Below are 19,858 nucleotides of genomic sequence, written 5' to 3'. Positions count from 1 at the left end.
AATGTTGACCACCTTGAAAGCGAGAAGTTGAACTCTCACATCTCGCATCTCGCATCTCGCATCTCGCAATCATGGACCGCGGCGCAGCACGCAGTAGGAAACGCACACAGAAGGCCGAGTACAAGGCCAAAACCACGTCGGTTGAAGACAATGCCAAGCTCGCCAAGCTCCTCGACAAGGACAAGCCCAACGGCAAAGGCAAGCGCGAGCGGCCACCACGCAAGCAGAAGGAGCCGGCCGGCCCGGACCAGTACAAGGCCAAGGCTATCCGTACAGCCCGCGCACTAGTATATGCGCAGGAGGCGTTCGAGATCCCCCCGCCTCCCGAGCGGTTGGCAGGCGTGACCCGGGTCGACCTCGACGGCGCAGAATGTACCGACATCTCGTGGCTGCCGGCCAGCGTGACCTGGCTAAGCGTCAAGGCATGTCCCGTGACAGAGGGATGGGATGTCGTTGGCGCATTGGAGGGGTTGACTGGTATGTCTGGGATAGATATGGATCAGCTAACCCAGTGCTCAATATCAGTAATTGTCAACTGTCGGCTCTTCCACCCCTCGCGGGATTGAAGGGTCTCAAAGCCCTCGTGGCGACTGGGAACGAGTGGACGTCGCTCGACGATACCGTCGTTTCAGGATGGAAAGAGCTGAATTCACTCAGTACGTTCCTCCTCTCTCCCCCTCCAGAGCTGATAATAGTCATCTCGCACTCGCCCAACCTCACCTCTCTTCCCTCATCTCTTAGCAGCCTTCCACACCTCTCAAAACTGGCATTCAGCCACTGTCCGAATCTCGAAGCCGCCGGCCTACCAGACCTAAGCCCACTGCCACTCCTGCGTGACGTCAAGGCCAACAACCTCGCCCGCCTGTCCACCCTCCCTTCCCACCTCCCAAAATGGGGTACGGGCGACCTGGACGCCGTGGGCAAGAGTGGCGTCGGCGACGGATTGGAAGTCCTCGACCTCGGAAACTGCTCGCTTCCGTACTCGGCAGTCGCCGGCGTATTTGGTCTCAGCGCGGCCGCCCACGCGGCCAAGAAGGAACCCCGATGGGCGCACCTCCGCAGCTTGACGCTGCGCGCCAACCCCCTCACTGTCGAGGTGCCGGCCTACGCTGACCAGCTGCAGGCGTCGCCAGACCTGCCGAAACTGCAAATCATCGATGCGCGGCGCGTCAAGGAACGCGCAAGGGCTGGTGAAGTGCAGGAGAGCCGGAGGGATCGCAAGGCGCGCGAAGCGAGAGAGAAGAAGGCGCGCCCGACTGGTGCGAATGAGCACTCGGGTGGTAAGGAGATGCGCAAGTGGGGCGCAGATGTCAAGGAGGCAGGCGAGGAGAAGGAGAAGGAGAAGGAGCAGACGAGGTCAGACGCGGCGGACGAGCCAGAGCGCAAGAAGCGGAAACGTGACGAAAAGCCCCAAGACGAGAAACGGAAGCGCGACGAGGCCCCAGCAGACGAGTCGAGCAAGAAGAAGCGCAAGCGCAAGCATGGCAAGGGCGAGGACAAGGAGGAGGTGCTCGCCGTTGCTACGCCAGCCAAGCCCGTTGTTGTGGTTAAGCCGGCCAAACAGGAGCGGGCGCCAGTTGTTGCCGCCGTCGCTACACACGTCGCGGTTGCGGACCCCGCGGCACAGCGCGCCAAGAAGCCTGGGCGGAGCGAGACGGCCGTCGTTGGCGTCGTGGATGTTGCGCCTGCTCGTCGCGGGCTGGACCTCAAGGCTGCCCTCAAGGAGGAGTCGGGTTCGGGCTTGGGCCTCGGGGGTTGGTAGTGGCATGTCATTGTGCTTGGTATTGATGGCAATGGACTGGTCGCATGAGAGCTCCGGGCTGGCTCCATCTTGGCTTGTATTCGATTTCTCGCAAAACTCTACACTAGCATCCCAAGAATATCTATTTAGTAAATGTACTAATACCCGCCTGCCCGCGGGCTCCTCCTCCATCGCCAAGCCCGACCGGCGAACGACCCTCGCCCAGCGTCCCAGTCGATGCACCGCACCTCACGACCCAGCATGTCCTCCACGACGCGCCGCGCGCTGCCCACACACCCTTCAAGTAGCGGGATGCCGGGGTACGCGTATGAGCCGGCCAGAAAGACACGGGCTCGTCCTTCCCCTGGCCCACGCCGGGGGTGAAGGCCATTAAGTGTGTCGTCGTCAGCGAGAGGCAGAGCGCGCTCCAACCGCGCGACGCCGAGCAGCTCCCCGCCAATGGGGACGGCCGGGTTCGTTGTCTGCAGCACGGGCTCGACGCCAGGCGGTGCGACGAGGTGCGTCGCCATCGTGTACCCCTGCTCGGGGGCGAAGAAGGGCGTAATCCCGCGCGGTGTAGGACACGGCGACGACGGAGCACTCGACGCGCCCGACGCGAGCTCGGGTGTCGCGTCGCCTGGCACGTCGGGGGTCGCGGGCTGCACGAGGTTGATGTCGCGCACGTCCTCTGGGATCGGGAGCACAGCGCGGTCGCGGTGCGTGACGACAATCGTGTCGCGATAGTGCACGTCGGCGAGGGCGGAGCGCATGCGCGCGACGCGACGCGCCTCAGGTTTAGGCAGGCTCGGCTCGAGGGTGGCGAGGAGGGCGCGCGCGGCGCTCGCCTGAGTCGCGACCACCACACGGTCGACCGTGATCTCGTCGTCACCCAGCGAGAGGGTCAGTCCGTCGTCAGCGTAGGTGATGCCGTCGATGCCGGTGCCGAGACGCACGTGGTCGGCTCCCTGTGCGCGCACCGGCTCAGCTAGGAGGCGGGCGACGTCGCGCGCGCTCATTGCCCCGCCGATAGAGTAGTGGCTAGTGCCAACCCCGGCGTGGATGTAGTCTAGGAGGACGTCGGCGCGAGTGCTCCACACGTCGTCTGCCGTCATGGTCCCGACGGCGCTGAAGAGGGGGAGGACAATGTCAGCCGCAAAGCTCTTGAACACCCTTCCGAGGGGTGTCCGTACCAAGGGGAGTGGCCGCTCAAGGCGCGCCGCGACGGCGTCAACGAGCTGGCCGAATGTCACGGCGCTTACGAGGCCATGCCAGCTCGCGAAGGCGATGACGAGGAGCACGATGTAGCACAGCCCGACGCCGAGGAGGGCGAGGACTGCGCGAGCGAATGCACCCGGCGAGCGCCACGCCTGTGTCGGGAGGGAGGGGAGGGAGACACCGGACGCGCCCGAGTGGATGAAGTATGTGTCGTTCTCATCGAGAGGCCTGCCTGTTGGCAGTGATGCGAAGGAGAATGTGAAGGCTGCGGGGGAGAGGGGGAGACCGAGGTGGCGGTACAGCGCAATGAGGAGGGGGTAGTACCCGCCTTGGAACGAGCGCATGGGGACATCGACGGCGGGCGTGTCGCCTGCTGCAGGGCGTTTCTCGGCGAGGTCGAGGGCCAGAGCGTTTGCTGGCTCAAGCTCGACGCTCCATGCATGGAAGCCTAGCCGCGGCGCCTGGTGTCAGCTAACCCATGTGGTGCAAATACCTTGTCGATAAGCCAAACGTCTGCGCCCTCCCGGGTAAGGAGGTAGGCGGTGGTGAGGCCGGCGAGGCCAGAGCCTACGACGGCGACGCGCGGTCGTTGGCGCGTAGTCATGTTGGAGGACATATGGTTGTCTTGACGGAGCAGCTAGTCTATACTGCCAAATGTCGGGGTTGTGCTGGGTGGGTGGCGAGAGTGAACAAGCTGGGATGAGGATAGGTGTGTTTTTAGTTCGGTGGAGAGAAGCAAGAAATGGAGGAAAGAGTGAGATAAAGAAGGCTCAAGCGTTTCGCACCTTGCATTGATATCAGCAAATATAGGAGAGGAAGAATCTTGCGCAATCCGCCCACGCGACGCGGCTCGGACCCAGGGTCCACCCACGAAATGTTCTGTCCGCAGAAGCGGAGAGGCAGCGGGCATTCAAGCATTCAAGCATTCAAGCCGGCTCCACAGCGCAGTCGGCGGTGGCGAGATCGGGGACGGACGTCGGCTCCGGAGCGCACCTCGAAAGCTGATAGCAATGGAAGCATTGGCCGTGGATACACTGTGGCTCCACTGGATCCACACGACGATAACGCGCAAGCGGTGGCCAGACTGTTTTCGCCAAGCCGGGCGCCGCTGATTTCCGCGTGCCTGGTGGACCCTGTCAGCAGTGCATGATGTCATCAGCGATACAAGACCTGCAAGTGGGACGATGAAACCGGTTAGCTGACCTCAGCATTAGCTTTTTATTCCACATTTTCTTATAGTATGCCAATCAGCTGCAGATACATCCAATCTTTAGGTTGGGGTTGCAGGGATCAGCTTGCTACGTCAACCATCTAATGTTGGCGCTAACCTTGAGTAAGCAAGCAGGATGAGCCGTACTGATTGGCAGGTATCTTCAGGTTGCTTTCTCGGAGGTAACACACTCCATCTTCGCCCTAGATCTCGAACCTCCTCCACGCCGAAGCGGAAAGCTTGGTCATACTGATCAACATACACTGGCGGTGTTGAATTGGATGGGGGAAACTGACGTATGAGACTAAAACGCGTCCAACAATCAACGACAGTCCCCAGACAGACGTTGGCGATGGTTAGAGAACCACTATGGGCTGTGAACAAGCATCGGCGTTCCATTGAGCCCCAGGCTTTCTCAGAGGCCCAACTAAACCAACACCATCACACAACACCAGTGGTGAAACGGTATCATGCGTGCTTGCCATCTCCCACGGCCAAGAGACAGCCGTGGAGCGTGCACGCGGCGGGGGTTCGACTCCCTCCTGGTGTATGTTTTGCATCGGGTCTATGTGGACTTGCTCTGCACAGCCCGGATGATAAGTATAGAAATACAACCTGTTTTGAGCTCGAGACTCGAGGGTTGAGGGCCTGCGCCTTGCCTTGCATTGCCTCGCCTCTCCCTTGTTGTTGTGAAACCAGAGACTCGGACCGCTCGTCCCATCTACCTTAGTTCCGCAACAGTCTACATCCGCCTGTCGCGCTCGAACATGCGCCACAGCCATCCTGATTCGGATGGCGACGAGAGGCGCGCCCACACGCGCAACTTGGGGCGTAGGCGTAGGGCGCGAATGTCCTCGGCGTCGGGGAGGGTCGCGGCTTCGAGCACGTCGATTTGGGCCGTCAGCCGCTCGATCTCGGCCCGTTTCTCCGGACCCGGGCCCGAGAGGTGGGGTGGTGGGTGGGCATAGTCGTGGAACCAAGTGGAAATGTGCCGGGCGTGGTCGTGCGACGTGTGCTGGCAGTAATCGCAGCTTTTCCTGTGCTCGGTCTTGGCCATCTCTAAAGTGGGGACGGGGGATGGGGCGTGCTGGGTGTCGTCTCGCACCTTGTCGTTGAGCCGTCTGTCGTTCTCGTCGGGCGTCTTGTCGTCGCGCCGCCCGTCGTGCTCGTCCTGTCCGATGAGGAGATCGTGCCGCGGCGGCGCGAGCCACGGAAACCACGTCATGGTGGCGGGGAGGCGAGGAGCTGAGGTGAACTGGTAATGCCAAGTGCGTGTGAGAGAATAAGTACTCGAAACAGAGGTGGGTGCGCATGTATGTGCATTGCACCGGTTTGTCCGGCCCACTTCTTTACTCGGGGCCCATCCTCCTTAGCTTGGACCGCAAGCGCGATTGGACTCGACGTTCGGGGCGTCCGGGCGGCGGAGACTGGACGTGCGCGGCGGGGGCACTATGCCCGTCATGGCTGAGACGGCGGTCCTGGTGAGGAATTGGGTCTCGTCCGAGCCGGGAGCAGGGCCGTGCACGGCCATGAGACGCCTGGCGGATGGGTCGGCGATGGAGATGGAGTTGAGGTTTGCGATGCTGGAGCCGCTCTCGATGCTGGTTCGGTCGCTGCCCTCGGTCTCGTGGAGGCCTAGTTTGCAGTTGCGTAGGACTGTTGCTTTGTCGGGCCGTGCATTGTCATGCACAGCCACCTCCTTCTCCTTGACCACCTCCTCCTTCTCCTTGACAACCTCGCCCTTGTCTCCATCGCCCTCCCTACCCATCTCCATCTCCTTCTCCTTCTCCCAACCCACTTCCGCGCGAAGCACATCGACCTCAGCCAACCGCATGCGCAAGTGCTCGAGCTGCGGCGAATACGAGCGCGGTATATCGACCTCGCCCAGGCGGGTACGTAGATGCTCGAGCCCCCCACTAGGCGTCTTTGTGCGGCAGGCGAACCACTTCATTGGTATTGGGGGATGTCGAACCTCGAACCTCAAACCACGAACTAAGAACAACGACTTTCGATGTACGTGAGTGAGGAACTGTGGGTCCCCCCATTTCTCTCATATCCATTATAGCCGGACAAGCTGTCCGTGCGGCCCGGGTGGGGCGCGTTTCATGTGCCACATTTTGATGGTATGTGGTTCAACGGTGTGGGATCTGCATCAAAACCAGGTTAAAACATCTCCATACAGCCACATCCGTGTTCAGGTCACGACACGGTAAATCGCGGTTCCATAAGACAGGACTCAACCCATCGCACCGAGGGGTTGGATGCTCGTCACGGCCGCCAGTGCATCAATCGACGAGAATAAACAGATACTCGGCTTCGGTAGGAGCCCCTCGTGGCGCGGTGGCGCGGCGACGGCGTCAGAAGACTTGGCACATGCGTCAGCTCCATGGTTCCGCTGGGTACGGGCGGCGGAAGCAGCAGCATGGGAGGGATCCTCGCGAACCTGTTCAACTTGGCGCGGTTCGTTAGAATCGGAGAAGCCGGTTGTGAAAGAGCGTGTAAGAAGAGTATAGGTAGTGGGAAGATTCTTGTCTTCTGTTTTGTGACCGATGCCGGCTGGTGTCGTCGTCACTCCCAGGCACTCCGCCACACCACACTCACCGTTAGTTGTCGTGTTAAGCATACAGTAGTTCCCTTACCACTGTTAGGGCATCAGTGACCGTTTCTCCTAAAGCGTGGCTAGCCCAAATCCCAGTGTACTGTCCGTCTAAAATCTAGCGGCCTAAATCTACGGCTCGACGTCGACCGTCTCACCAATATCAAGGGCGACGAACACGCCCTTCATCCCTGGATTCTCCCAGTCGCTTCCCACCGCAGCGTCTCGACGTGCCCTCCCAAATTCGACCCGTGTCGCGCGTGCCTCGGCCGCATCACAGAATGTGCCCCAGTGCATCCCGATTGTACGCCGTGCCTTGACCGCGCCGTGGATCTTGAGACTGTCAGCCGGGGAGCAGTGTTGGCTCGACGTGAGCGTGTACTGGTCGAGCGAGAGGCTGAACATCTTGCGCAGGAACGGCAGGCTGCTCCCCGTGCTCAGTGGCAGGAGGGCGAGGGAGAAGGGGCCGTAGGTTTCGCCGATCTCCTCAAAGGCCGGACAGATTGCCGTCTCGTCCGAGTCTGGGGCTGTTGCGTATCGGTACCCCGTGTCGCCGCCGAAATATACCTTGAACGAGTTCCAGTTCTTCATACCTGGCGCGAGGGGGTTGTTGATGTTTGAGGGGATGACGCCCACTGCCCACGACGCCCACAGTGTTGCCATCTGGTCAAAGACTCCGCGGCCGGAACGGTGTTGCGCCGGACAGCACGCTACCTTGAGCCTAAGTCTTGAGGATGGGTCGATCTCAGGTTCTCTTGTCTGCGGGTAGGTGGATACTGGTGTTGACGTTCGGGATCCCTCTGATGGGAACTGCACCAGTGCCTCACACCACCAGTCAAGCTCGTTGATATAAGCCTCTGGAATCCCGCAGTCGATAAACCACTGTCCGAGACCCAGGGGCACGATGAAGTGCACGGTATCGATGTGGTAGTTCCACAAGTCTATGATGCTGTCGTAGTCAAGGTGGTCGTAATGGTCATGGCTGATTATAACGAGATGAATGGGCGGGAGCTCGGCGACCGAACATGGCGGGTTGAGACTGCGTGCAGGCCCAACGTACTGGGTCGGTGAGCAGCGGAGCGAGAAAATAGGGTCGAAGAGCACGCCCGCCATCCCGCTCCCATCCGTAAACGGAATCTGGACGAGCACACTAGCATGCCCGATCCAAGTCACGGCGGGCTTTGCCGGCCCGCCCTCACCGCGGTCACTCTCGCGATCGCTCCCTTCTCCACGGAGCCATCGGGGAGGGCGGACGCAAATAGGCGGCTCGCGCCAGTCGTCCGCCTCGTCGTCGACCTGTATGCCCAGCATCTCAGGGCGGATGTATCCCGTTGGCCGCTCCGTGACGTGCGTCACTTTACGCGCCAGGTAACTTAGACCACCTGGCCCGTCGTCGTTTCCCCACTCTTGGACCGGAGTCTCGTCGCCATCGTCGTCCTCAGGGTCGTAGAACAGCCCGCCCGGTGCCACCATGTCCTTGTCATCCTCCTCGTTTTCACGGAAGGTATTGAGGGATGCCGAGCGCGACGCGACGCGCGTCCACTCTCCACACGCGTGGCATTCCGGCTCATTCTGGGCCGCTGCAACCGATGCGCCGCGCTGGAAAGCGAGCAAGGCGTCGCTGAACGTCGCGAAGCGGTACGAGGGCCACGGGTTGTGGAACGACGTCGGCCGTTCCGTCGAGAGACCGAGGGGGCCGCTCGGAGGGCCGTGGTGGTCGTAGAGCAGGTCCCTACTTGGTAGGATGAGCTGCACGGTTGGTGCAGAGTTCATTGCGGATGAAGAGAAGGAAGAGGATGGCATTGCAGAGCCTGTAAAGTCAGCAAGTTGTATTTGTCGTTTGGGGCCACGGAATCTCCCTCAAGGCGTCACTGTTGACGATCTGATATACAATTTAGCCGGAATATCAGTTTATTAAATCCCTCCTCTTAGTCCCTTCAGCGGTCATGACGCCCGGGAGAGGGTTCTTGTCGGTTCTTGTCGCGACCACTGACCTTCATCGCCGCTGCGTTCAAGTCACGCACTCTTACATCTCTACATCTTCCATTCCAACTCTCTCACATTCATTCACCTTCCTCCGCCATGTCCTCCGCGGCCCGCCGAGATCGCCGCTACGACGGCGTCCCGCGACAACGGGCACCACCATCCCCCAACTCGGACTTTGTCGAGTTCGTCCATCGTGTCCTCGACATCTGCTTCTCTCCGTACGCCAATCCCAGATTTCGCTGATGCAGAATAACGTTCCCTATCCGCGTCATACGCGACATCCTCACCCCTCCTCTCACCATTAGCGTCGTCATCAAGGGCATCCTCGCGGTGCTCCTCATCCTCGCCAGCGCAGCGTTCAGCACCCTCGCGGTCGGCGCGTTCTGGTGGTCTTGGGGCGTTGGGGGAAACGTCGAGGTCGAGGGGTGGCTCACATACGGGTCGCGCACGATCCGCACGCCTCATGCTACTCTCCAGCTCCCCGTCGACAGATTCCAGGAGGACCTGCCGTACGATGTGCAAGTCGAGCTTGAGCTCGTTCGTCCCTCCCAAAGCTCCGAGGAGATGGGTACGTCACAGTTAGCAGCTAGCTTGCTGGACCAGGATCAGCTGACCGCAGGAAACTTTATGGTCACGCTCGACCTGCGCTCGTTGCGCGCCCCCGAGGTCTCGATTGTCCATGTCTCGCAACCTGTACGTCGCAGGCCACACTATTTATTGACGCCAGTCCCTTCCCCCACCACCACTCAAGACCTCCCTCGTCTCCCTCCCCTCCATTCCTACGTGGTACATCCCGCCATGTGTGATCCCGTGGCCGTTCCGTTCGTTCTGCCCGTCCAGAGTGTTTGGGTACGCCGGTGTGCCCGATGCGAGGATCAAGGAGCGCCGCCGGCGCGGATCCCTCGTCTCCCCAGCCCGGGGGAACGAGGTCGTCCTCCTCACCAAAGAGCTCATCGAGGGTACGGTCATCAACCCCGGCCGCGGCGACCTCGCCATTGGCTCAGCTTTCGTGTCTATCGGTGAGCTGACATGTCTGGATGCGCTGACAGCAGGCCGCGACGACACCAACTTGGAGGCTCCCGGGGCGCGGTACCACCGCGAAGTACGCACTACCGGCTGGGTCGTGGTGCGCTTCGTTCCACACCCGACTGGCCTCCGGTGAGCTTCTGTCACATAGCGAGTAGCTGACACCAGATGGCTCATGACGGCCAACCCGCTGCCGCCGCTGATCATCCTCCCGCCCGTCTCGTTCTCGCTCACGGTCGTGTCGGCGCTCATCGGCTTCCTGGTCATCTCGTTCATGGGCAGACGCAAGGGCAAGCCCGAGGAACCGCAGAAGGCGAAGGAGCGGAAGAAGCGTGTAAAGGACGACCCGCCTGAGCGCCCAGACCCACGTCTGGCCCAACTAGACCGTATATGGGACGCGCGCACGTCACGCGAGGAGACGAGGGCGTGGGACGCGATCGAGGCACGTGCAGCGGCACGCCGCGTCGCCTCGCCGTTTGATGTCGTGCAGGTTGTGGAGGTAGGTTAAGCCTGTTTCTGTGTGTTGTATCTGTGTATTGTGTCTGGATGCCCACTTTAGTTGCCTGTTCGAAGGTCTGTTGACACCAGCACACGACGCCGCGGACACACACGCCCGAGTTGACGCCCCATTCGACGACGGACGAGGAGACGGCGACAGAGACAGATGGGCCCAACGAGACGACGTCGGCAACGTCGGCAACGTCGGGCGCAACGGGAACGGGGGCGGATACGACGGGCGCCAGCCAAACAGGGACGAGTGGAAGCACGAGCGAGTGGAGCGACACGTGGAGCGACGACCAGCGTTATTAGGCTATTAGGCCTGAAGAGGGTGAAAACCGACCGATGTATAGACGACACGACATGTAATGAACATTGATTCTTGGTGTAATATGGTGCTGACCGGCTGTGTACTGTAGGCCTGGGCCCTGGCGATGTGTCAGTATCAGTATCAGTTACCTAGAGGGTCTTGAGCGTGTTATGCATTACCGCCATGGCTGGCTGGCTGGCTGGCTGGCTGTTGTGGCGTCCTAATTCTCCGCAATGCAAGATGAGCCGTGGCGTGGGAACAAGGATATGATGGACAAATAAATACAAGGAATGGCGTGGGGTACGCGAGTCAAGTGATCGTGTAGGGATACATCAATTTCATCAATTGATGACATTCCCGAGTTTTCTGCAGTCAATTGAAACCAAACCAACCTCCCTCTGATGTAGGAATGCTGGAATGTGGAGTGGGAACCGTGGCGTATGCCGGCATCCCGGGCTCTGCGTGACAAAGTAACAGCAGGCGCGTAGACCGACGTGAATGCTTTCTCATGCTAGTGTCGATCAACGATTCATGCTCCAAACAACTAAAGAACCGCCGCGATGAGGAATCACGGCACAGTTGCACGGATCACTTGCACTCACCGCACTGACACTCGCGTCGGAACATCCAGGCGCACACTCACAGAGACAGGGATTCGCTGCGCCTCCAGGACACCGACCATGGGCTAGTTGTTACACACATGCATGGATCTAAAGCGCACAACATGCTATCGGGTGCACAGATGGCAAACTAGCGCTCAGCGCAACAAGTTGAAAGTCGAATGGGGAGGTAAAGCGAATGCAGGGCAGGGGCAGGAGAACGAAGATGAAATACTGGATGGGATATGATGCGATTAAGACCAGACGGGCAGTGGAGAACGAAGCAGGCGGCGGCTAGAGACTGTAGGCTTGCGCTGGGGCGGCGTGACTGGTGGTCGAGGGATCATGGTCATGCCCGACGTCATCCCGCACAGCGAGCTGAGAGACGACGCAGACGACGCGGTCGACATCGAAGTGAGTGACGGAAACGAAGGCGCGAGGTCCTCGTACGCTGCAGCCTCGGCGGCGGGGCGGTCGGCACGCGCCGCGGCTGCCATGCCAGCCAGTACAGAGTGGTCACCCTCCAGGCCGGGAGCGAGTGGCTCTCTTGGCCCGCGCGTCTGTCGGGGGGCTAGGAGGAGCTCCTCGATGCACGTCGCGTGCTTTGGTGGTGGGGTGCGAGGAGGGACGGTTGGCAGAGGGCAGAAGGCCAAAGTGGGTTGGGCGAGTAACGTGGGGGATGATGGCTTGGGGGACACAGCGTCGTCGAATTGTCCAGGAACAATGTCGTCGGCGTCCGCAAACATACCGCCGTCCAACTTGTACTCGCTGCAGGTAGTGAGGAGGTCGCGCAGCGCGCTGACGAGGTTGGCACTCATTATGCCGGGGGTTGTTGGGGTGATGGGTGTGCCAGGCGTTGGTGGGGACGGAGGAGCTGGGCGCTGCTGGCAGGGTGCGAGGATGGGGAGTGCGGGGAGAAGGACTCGCTGCTGGTATGGTGCGCAGTTGGGGACACGGGGGACGCGCGACATGGGAGTAATGGGAGTGCGGATTGGGGAACGGAGGGCGCGAGGAGCCTTGGTGGCCGGGTCGTCGAAGAACGTGTCCGACACGGGAGAGAAGGTGTAGTCCTCGAAGGGGTCTTGGTCGTGGTCGTCATTACATGGTGTGTAGACGAGCGAAGAGCGGTGTGTCTCGGATCCTGGCGAGGTAGGAGCGTAGAACAGAGAGGGGCAGCGGGAGGGGGCGTCGTCCTCGTCCGTCTCAGTGACGGGGTAGAGGCCGCAGTTTGTAGGGTCATTGCGCATGTGGCGAGTACGTGTGCGGCGGGGCGAGACCAGACGCGGGAGGGGAAGGTTTGGGGCGGGGACCGAGACGGGTGATGGCGTCGTCTTGCGGGACGAGACGCGTGTTGGCGTTGTACGGGGTGTGTTGAAGGTTGACATGGTGAACAAGAGGGATGGAACAAGTGGAAAGGAAACAGCTATGAAAGCGCTAGTGACAAGTGGAAGAGTATGTCGATATGATATGTAAACAGAGCCGGCAGCCTGAGAGAGTCAGCATGCATGCCAGTTGTTTATGGGGTAATGGGCTGACCGTGTTGATGATGACTTACTGAGTAGGAAGATTGAGGTGCAAACCTGTTGCAATGGAAAGAGTTGGAATGAGAGCAGAGGAGGAGGAGGAGTAGGAGTAGGAGTAGGAGTAGGAGCGACAGCAGGAGCGCGTCGAGGTGAGGGATGAGAGAGAGAGGAAAGTAGATGACCAGGATCCAAGAGATCAAGGATCAAGGTCAAAGGCTTTGTCCTGGTTTAATGGCTTGGACTAGTCTAAAGAGGTGACAATCCGCGGAAGCGGGCTAAAGGGTATTTCAGGTATTCAGGTATTCAAGCCACTTTGAAAATTCCCGTTTCCTTATACCAACCGGATTCGTCCCTCCTTTTGTTAAACCCCTTAAGCCACAAGGCAATACTTGAATTCAATCGAAAATCCTCAATACCCGACTCGGCGAATATCCAGATCCAAGACAGCCACTTCCGTTCCGAATAGGGAGGAATAAGAGGCTTGATCTCAAGAGTCTCGATCCGGGACCGAGGACCGAGACCGTGTCGCGCGAGACAGGGAGCGGGGACCTGGCCGATGATGGGATGGCGCACTCGGCTCTACAGATCGAGCGAGTCGGGGATTCGGTCAAGACCGTGCGTGTTGAATTGGGCGTTGGGGGATGGCCGATACCGTGGCGTTATGGCCTTGATGCGCAATGCAATAACTCAATTCAAGCTATGCAAGCCGGGCCCGTAGTCGGAGGTTGAGATCGGAGAATAGACTCTATCCAAGTGGAAGCAGACTTGTGGAAGCGCACGATTAGGTTGGTAGGGGTGCCGGAGGGATACAAAGTTTGGGCGGTATGAATATGAATGGAGATTGCGGATCGCAAAGTTGAATGGGCGATCGTGGTCGGTGAATGATAAATATGTACCGAGCCGTGTGATGGAATCAAGGGCGATGGGGGATGAAGAGGAATTGAGGACAAAAAACGCCCCTATCGCTATAATGTATGACGTGAAGAGGTGATGCGATGTTGAGAAAAGTGTTTAGGTGCAACTGCGATGGGGAACGAGATAAAGAGGCCGCACCTCACCTTGCCCTCATAAGTCTTGTCGGCGACGTGTCAGCGACTTGTCCCCGTCAATATGGGCCCGGCAGAGCAGCAGGTGCAGCGGCGGCCGCTCCTCCGCCTGTCTTCTCCTCCGCCTGTCCGCCTGCACTACAGAGCTGACGATGCAAGGTTTGGTTCCAGCATCAGGCTCGTGGACATGAGTTACGCACTCCATTGAGAGATTTGTGCTCAAGTCCCCCTGTCCTCACCTCCCTGTAAGTAACGCCGTTTCCTTTTTAGACTGTATGCTCCAAGGTGGGAGTATGTACTCTTTGTTGTGGACCTGTGGACCTGTGGACCTGTAGACGGCATGGTGTGGCATCCGAGGCATCCGAGGCATGGGTGGGAATGGGAATGGGAAATCTACCGCGGCAGGAATCAAAGCGCTGCCTATCCGACCAGACGACGGGAGACCATTCAGAGCGCCAAGAAGGTGTTTTTGGGCCGTCTATGCCGGAATCTCGTTCCTGCTCTTCCCGTTCTTTAGCTATTTGCCTGACAGTTGGTCAGTCGGACAGTCGGGTGAGATCAATGTATTACACGGTAATACCGGTAATGTATAGTTACAGCGCATACCAGCGCTCTGCTTTTTCAGAATGGACGCGACAAACGCGTCGCGTCAACTGTATTTTGAGTCTCAACATGAGCACAGTCCAAACGCGATCGGATGATCACAGATTTATTGCACTATGGTTACCTGAAGGTTAAGGACGTAATGATTCAAACAAATCATTAACCGCATTCCACAATTCGCTTAAGCCTATTCATAATCCTATTTCTAACTCTCATTAAGGGCAATACATAATTTGCTTAATCCTATTTTTATAATCAACCTGGGCTGAATACTGCGTCATGCGTCATCAATGCTATCCATGATTCTCTCGTTTCCAGCAACACCTCCACTTTGCAACACTCGATCCCAACTCCATCACTCGACATCCAATTGTGGATAGGTCTGTCACGCAAATAGCATGGCACAAAGTACGCTCCCACCTGCCCAATCTGCGCGCGCAGGCACTCACCGCAGCAATGTCCCGACTAGACTCTCTCGACCCGGCACTACCCAACCCATGTCATCTGTTTGCGATAAAGCAATACGAGTGCGCGATCCAGGGCGGCGCAGTCGAGTGCTGGCCATTTGAGCGCATCTTCCGGCAGTGAGTCATTTATAGTTTAGCCTGGCGCGCCTTGTTTGTTTGTTTGTCCAATTGTCCATCTCGTCTTCTTCTGGCGTCACATTGGCGCACATGGTCGATCCCTCCTGAGTCGTGGGAGCATCCCTTATGCGTCACATTGTGTTTTGGAACGTGCCAAGCCAAGCTCCTACTGCGCTTGTGGAGCTCCTCTCTCCTCCCTCTTGTCTCCTCGCTTGGATGCGCAGGCGCTGTTGGAGAGGGGGTCGTTGGAACTGGGAGCTGGGCCAAGACCTCGCTCGATCGCTAGCCATGTCTAGACCTGCCCCGGATAGTCTGGTCCTCGTCTCCACGCCAGCCGTCCCTTCTTCCAACCTCGGCTCCAATCCCTCCCCCTCCACGCTCCAAGAGACGCAACCAGATCCAAGACGACAAACAATCCAATCCACACAACCCGATAACGGTCCACATGAGACATGAGGCGGTGCACATCTATCACACTGTCACATTCACAGGCCCTGCGTACCGGCGTAGCCGGTGCATCCGCACATGGCGCCCTGTTGACCGACCTACCTCCTGCCTCATACTGCCCAACCCATGTACAGTGGTTGCTCGTTTTTCTGTGACAAAAATTCTCGGTTCTCACAAGTGCCTCAACCCCTGCGTAGAGTGACGCTGGTAGTCCCGGAAAACAGGGAAGGTGTGTTGGTGGTGGTTCCCGTGTGCGCGGCATGGTCAGTGCCTCACGGCTCATTGTCTCGGAGATGGCTGATGTGAACGTGCTCCAGACTAGTTGGTCAACGTTGGCTTTGGTTGACCGTGTCCCTCCGGATATAGGTTTCCCCGCTCTACAATACGCTCACACACATACAGATGTGGCAATGGTCCAGCGCTCGAGGTGACGAACCGCATCATTAGCGACAAGGGAGAGCACCCAGTCGTCGACCCAAAGTTCATGTACGTCGACATTTGGTTTATGAAAAGGTGCTTACTATTCAGCGTATATCCTCCCAAGGGGAGCAGGAGCTTTTTTGACAAGTAGCCATCATCCAGTCGGAGCCTTGATGCATAAGTCTCGACGAACCCAAAAAGGTTGTATCCATTGCATTGCATTGCGCGCAGAGAGCTTTGATCCAGGTACAGTACATGGATTTCGGAGAAAATCTCAGGAACGAGAAGTAGGCACATACTCGTACTCGGGATGTGCGCACAACAGCAAACGCGGGAAACCACTCCCGTAATTCCAATAGCGTGCGTATCAGGGAGGTGGTTAGTACCAGCGCACAGCACATAAAAGACGTACGAAACCCAGTCTGAGCTTAAGTGACGCTGACCCGTAAAGCGGGACGGGTGCCGGGTCTGACATCTGACTCTGACGGTAATGATGTGGCTTGGAAGTGGCTTGGAAGGATATCCCACTCTCCGGTCTCGGTTAGGATCACCTTGCCCAAACGTTTGGCTTGGCTGCATGAGGAACGAGGAGCTGTCAGCCGTCCAGCCGTCCCCGTCCGGGTCCGGGCGTTGCCTTGACCGGGCGTTGCGCTGCAACATGCCTTTCCGCTCCCGTTTGTCATCTACCAGCTGCATTTTTGTTGCTCAAAGCTGCATGCCTCGACGATCATGCCGGCAACTCACTCACAGCCATGCCGTGATTCCTATCTTCCTCTCCGTGTCGATGCTGTGATTCGGGTCTATGTGTAGTGTAGAGGGTACCACGCGGACCAGCACATGTCTTGTGCCAAGCTTCTCGGACCTGCTTCTCACACACTAGCCTACACCTGAACCGCATGTGCCGCACCTATCGCCATACCGCTTATCTCGCGGGCGTCTTGCTCGGGCCAATGAATCTCTCACCTTACCCAAGCTGTTGGGTTGACCTCGCCCTCGCCCTCGCCCTCGACCTTGACCTGCAGGCGCTCTGAGCTAGCCGAGAGCAGTCACATCCAGATATGCCTTCTTTGCTCCCACGTTTGCACTGACGCACACATCTTCAAGCATAAGAATAGGAACAAGCGTGAACCATCACGCCTCCGACCCAGTACCTCTTACCTCGGACTCACTCCAGTTCCTCCCAGTTCCTATTAGTTCCTCTCATCTTCCCAGTAACTGGTCCGCTGAATCAGTAGCTCATTCTCCGTACCTCGCGCGCTGAAACTGCGGGACAGTTGGGCCGCCATTTGCGAGTTGAAACGTGTGAGGCTGACTGCCGGCTGACGGCTGAACAAGCCATGTACTGATTTCCACGACGACGGATGGCTGAGCCACGTAATGCTTTCCACGACGCGCGGATGGCTGAGCGCAGATTTCTATCGTCACGGTCCAGTCTCGATGGGCGAATGCCAAGTCCAGTTGAATCTGGTCAATTGTCACTATCCAGGTATTGGCGTTATAAGCATCTTCACTGGATGACTCGTATCAACATCTTCTCTTCGTCCGGTGGCTTCTTCGCAAGTCTTGCGTGGCGGTGAGAGTCATATCTTGAGCCGTGAGCCCCACCACGTACCACGTGAACGTCACAATTAGTGGCAGGGCGGGGAATGCCAGTGAGGTTCAAGGCACGTAATGTCCAACAGGTGCTGTAAACCCAAACAGACGAATCCTTTCGCCCCGTGGGGAACGGTGGAGAGGTCCACGGTTCTTGGTGCTGGACACTTCTGGGTAGTTCTTGGGTCTGTACGCTCCGCTCTGTACGCTCCTTTACTGTTCGCTGCTACCGGCGTCGGCTCGTCAGAACTGTCGCCAGTCCAATGCGTAGGTGTGGAGTGGAGACATAAGCTGGTCCAGTCAGCGTAGGTGTGGAGTGGAGACACAAGTCGGTCCAGCCATGCGCTCAAACCTTACAGCCAGCTCCACTCTCTATCTCGTCGCATCAGCGTGGCTAGTGGCTAAATCGGTCGACATGACTCGGTGCTCCACTGATACTCCGACCGGAGCTTCAGTGCACGACACGTACGACGCCGCACCACAGCACGTACAGTGCATCCCGGTCGACGCCGGACAACTTTGCTCACTCATGCTTGTGCCTCAGTGTCTTAGCCTCAATGGTCCGAGTTCCGAGCTCAGCAGTCAACATGCATGATCCACCACCTCGCGTCATACAGCGTACATCAGCGCCTGTCACGGTCGCGTCGCGGGCTGCGGCTACGGCGCCGTCCACTATCGCGCTCACGATCGCGCTCACGGTCACGGTCACGGTCATCGCGCCGCCTGTCTCCACGGTCGCGGTCGCGGTCTCGGTCGTCCCGTCGGTCATCTCGCTCACGCCTGCTGTCGTCGCGCCTGTCGTCGCGCCTGCCATCGCGCCTGTCGTCGCGCCTGCCATCGCGCCTGCTGTCGTCCCGATCCCGCCCACGGTCGCGATCGCGCTCCCGCTCGCGCTCCCGGTCACTATAGCGCGGCCGCTCACGACGTCCCTCGCCTTCCTCCTCGCGCGGACGCTTCCGCTCCCCGCCATCGCCCCAAGCCCGACTAGTCGCCAGCGGGGCGGTATTAGCGCCCGTGATCCCGCCTCTCCCCGCACCGCGGCCCATACCGCCTCGCGCACCACCGCGTCCCCTCCCACGTCCAAATCCGCGCTCGGCAGCCTGTTTCTCCGCCAGACCAGGGATCCGCACACCATCAATCATTCCAAGGTCGTTGGGGTTACCCATGTCCTCGGCGACCGGACAGTCGCTACGCATATGGTCGCCGCCACAGTTCCAGCACCCCGTGCCGCCTTGGTTGACCTGGTCGCTGGGTCGCCCGAAGGCCTGGTGTGCCGTACCCCACCCACCAGACGACGTGTCCTGGTCCGTGAGGTGGGTGTATTTCGATCGACTGGCTTTGCCGTAGTCGCGTACTTGTAGGACACTGGGTAGAGAAGCCATGTCCACCTGGCTCTCGGTTGCCGCCGTGTAGTCGCGGTTGAGGAGCTCGTTGTCGTCGTCCTGGTGGAACGCACCTTTGTGGTAGTATTTCTGGAGGAAGCCCATCTGGGGTTTTTCTTTGGCGCGAGAGGCCTCGGCATATGCCATGTCCTCGGCCATGCGGATATCTTCGGGCATTGCGCGGCGGCGCTCAATCTCGGCCTGCTCGGCGTCCTCCGCAGCCTGCTTCTCCTTCTCGCGCAGGAGGCGAGCGAGCTCGCGTGCACGCCAGGCGTCGAACTCGCCCTCTGGGTCCAGGCCGTCCGTGTCGTCCACGTCTGGAATGAGGTCCGACGAGACCTCTTCTGTTTGTCAGGTCGGATGTTACAATGTAGGCCGACTCACTCTCTGCCAGTTCTCGGCGGATAGTCTCGCCCGCCAGCTCCCTTGAGTCGAGCTTGCGCTGCTCCCTTTCCTCCTCGGCCCGCTTCTCCGCATCCTCAGCTTCCTTGGCCGCCATGTCCGCCGTCACCGTCTTGCGCGCAGTTCTGGTGTCAGCTCATCACAATCACGCCAGCTGAGGACTCACTTGGAAACAAACATCGGCCGGAATGCCGGTTTCTCCTCCTCACTCTCCTCCTCCGACTCCGTCTCGTACTCGCTAGACTCTGGTTCTGGGGCTGAAGCACCAGGTTTCCTGAAAACCGGCTTCGTCTCATCCTCGGATTCGTCCTCGCTCTCGCTCTCGCTCTCCTCGCCGATGTCTGCCGTCAGCTGAAGCTGCAGTGTACAGGTTACAGCTGAACGCACCATGCTTCACACCGCCGTCGAGCTTGGCCTTGGACAGATCCATCTTGATTACATCCGATTTGAGCACACGCCCTGCTCCGCCGGCAACAAGACCCGCTTCGAGCTTGACGGGCGCCGCGCGCTTCGGGATCTCGAGCGTCTCCTCGTCATCGTCGCTGTCGCTGTCCGCCACCGCGGCACCGGGCTTGCCGATGCGATGTCGTGTCTTGCTCGCCTGCGGAGGCGGAGCACGCTGCACTGCCTTGGTTGTGCGTGATGGTGCTGGCGCCATTTTGACGTACAGTGGATGG

The 19,858-nt window shown here is 59.1% G+C and overlaps 9 protein-coding genes across 9 annotated transcripts; 3 read left to right on the top strand and 6 right to left on the bottom strand.

The window, feature by feature from the left end:
- Positions 1-71: 71 nt before the first annotated feature.
- Positions 72-1,762, top strand: CcaverHIS019_0205120 (uncharacterized protein; the record flags this gene model as incomplete). Its single annotated transcript, XM_060597531.1, has 3 exons — positions 72-477; positions 513-656; positions 696-1,762. The coding sequence occupies 3 exons, from the start codon at positions 72-74 to the stop codon at positions 1,760-1,762; spliced, it is 1,617 nt and encodes a 538-aa protein (XP_060454416.1).
- Positions 1,763-1,899: 137 nt separating this feature from the next.
- Positions 1,900-3,560, bottom strand: CcaverHIS019_0205110 (uncharacterized protein; the record flags this gene model as incomplete). Its single annotated transcript, XM_060597530.1, has 2 exons — positions 1,900-3,417; positions 3,450-3,560. The coding sequence occupies 2 exons, from the start codon at positions 3,558-3,560 to the stop codon at positions 1,900-1,902; spliced, it is 1,629 nt and encodes a 542-aa protein (XP_060454415.1).
- Positions 3,561-4,908: 1,348 nt separating this feature from the next.
- Positions 4,909-5,391, bottom strand: CcaverHIS019_0205100 (uncharacterized protein; the record flags this gene model as incomplete). Its single annotated transcript, XM_060597529.1, has 1 exon — positions 4,909-5,391. One exon carries the CDS (start codon positions 5,389-5,391, stop codon positions 4,909-4,911), a length of 483 nt encoding a protein of 160 aa, XP_060454414.1.
- A 144-nt stretch (positions 5,392-5,535) lies between these two features.
- Positions 5,536-6,117, bottom strand: CcaverHIS019_0205090 (uncharacterized protein; the record flags this gene model as incomplete). The annotated part of the gene is made up of 1 exon (XM_060597528.1): positions 5,536-6,117. One exon carries the CDS (start codon positions 6,115-6,117, stop codon positions 5,536-5,538), a length of 582 nt encoding a protein of 193 aa, XP_060454413.1.
- Positions 6,118-6,894: 777 nt separating this feature from the next.
- CcaverHIS019_0205080 (uncharacterized protein) lies at positions 6,895-8,535 on the bottom strand (the record flags this gene model as incomplete). Its single annotated transcript, XM_060597527.1, has 1 exon — positions 6,895-8,535. One exon carries the CDS (start codon positions 8,533-8,535, stop codon positions 6,895-6,897), a length of 1,641 nt encoding a protein of 546 aa, XP_060454412.1.
- A 309-nt stretch (positions 8,536-8,844) lies between these two features.
- CcaverHIS019_0205070 (uncharacterized protein) lies at positions 8,845-10,584 on the top strand (the record flags this gene model as incomplete). The annotated part of the gene is made up of 7 exons (XM_060597526.1): positions 8,845-8,966; positions 8,997-9,316; positions 9,368-9,441; positions 9,476-9,767; positions 9,801-9,906; positions 9,943-10,273; positions 10,363-10,584. 7 exons carry the CDS (start codon positions 8,845-8,847, stop codon positions 10,582-10,584), a joined length of 1,467 nt encoding a protein of 488 aa, XP_060454411.1.
- An 851-nt stretch (positions 10,585-11,435) lies between these two features.
- Positions 11,436-12,566, bottom strand: CcaverHIS019_0205060 (uncharacterized protein; the record flags this gene model as incomplete). The annotated part of the gene is made up of 1 exon (XM_060597525.1): positions 11,436-12,566. The coding sequence occupies one exon, from the start codon at positions 12,564-12,566 to the stop codon at positions 11,436-11,438; it is 1,131 nt and encodes a 376-aa protein (XP_060454410.1).
- A 2,185-nt stretch (positions 12,567-14,751) lies between these two features.
- CcaverHIS019_0205050 (uncharacterized protein) lies at positions 14,752-15,955 on the top strand (the record flags this gene model as incomplete). Its single annotated transcript, XM_060597524.1, has 4 exons — positions 14,752-14,761; positions 14,808-14,937; positions 15,787-15,870; positions 15,913-15,955. 4 exons carry the CDS (start codon positions 14,752-14,754, stop codon positions 15,953-15,955), a joined length of 267 nt encoding a protein of 88 aa, XP_060454409.1.
- A 2,065-nt stretch (positions 15,956-18,020) lies between these two features.
- Positions 18,021-19,839, bottom strand: CcaverHIS019_0205040 (uncharacterized protein; the record flags this gene model as incomplete). The annotated part of the gene is made up of 4 exons (XM_060597523.1): positions 18,021-19,123; positions 19,164-19,306; positions 19,348-19,522; positions 19,569-19,839. The coding sequence occupies 4 exons, from the start codon at positions 19,837-19,839 to the stop codon at positions 18,021-18,023; spliced, it is 1,692 nt and encodes a 563-aa protein (XP_060454408.1).
- Between the last annotated feature and the right edge of the window lie 19 nt (positions 19,840-19,858).

The sequence above is a fragment of the Cutaneotrichosporon cavernicola genome (genome assembly GCF_030864355.1).
Source record: "Cutaneotrichosporon cavernicola HIS019 DNA, chromosome: 2".
In the NCBI taxonomy this organism is placed as follows: Eukaryota; Fungi; Basidiomycota; class Tremellomycetes; order Trichosporonales; family Trichosporonaceae; genus Cutaneotrichosporon; species Cutaneotrichosporon cavernicola.
The sequence above is the reverse complement of the archived record's forward strand: the minus strand, read 5'-3'. Positions and strand labels throughout refer to the sequence as shown.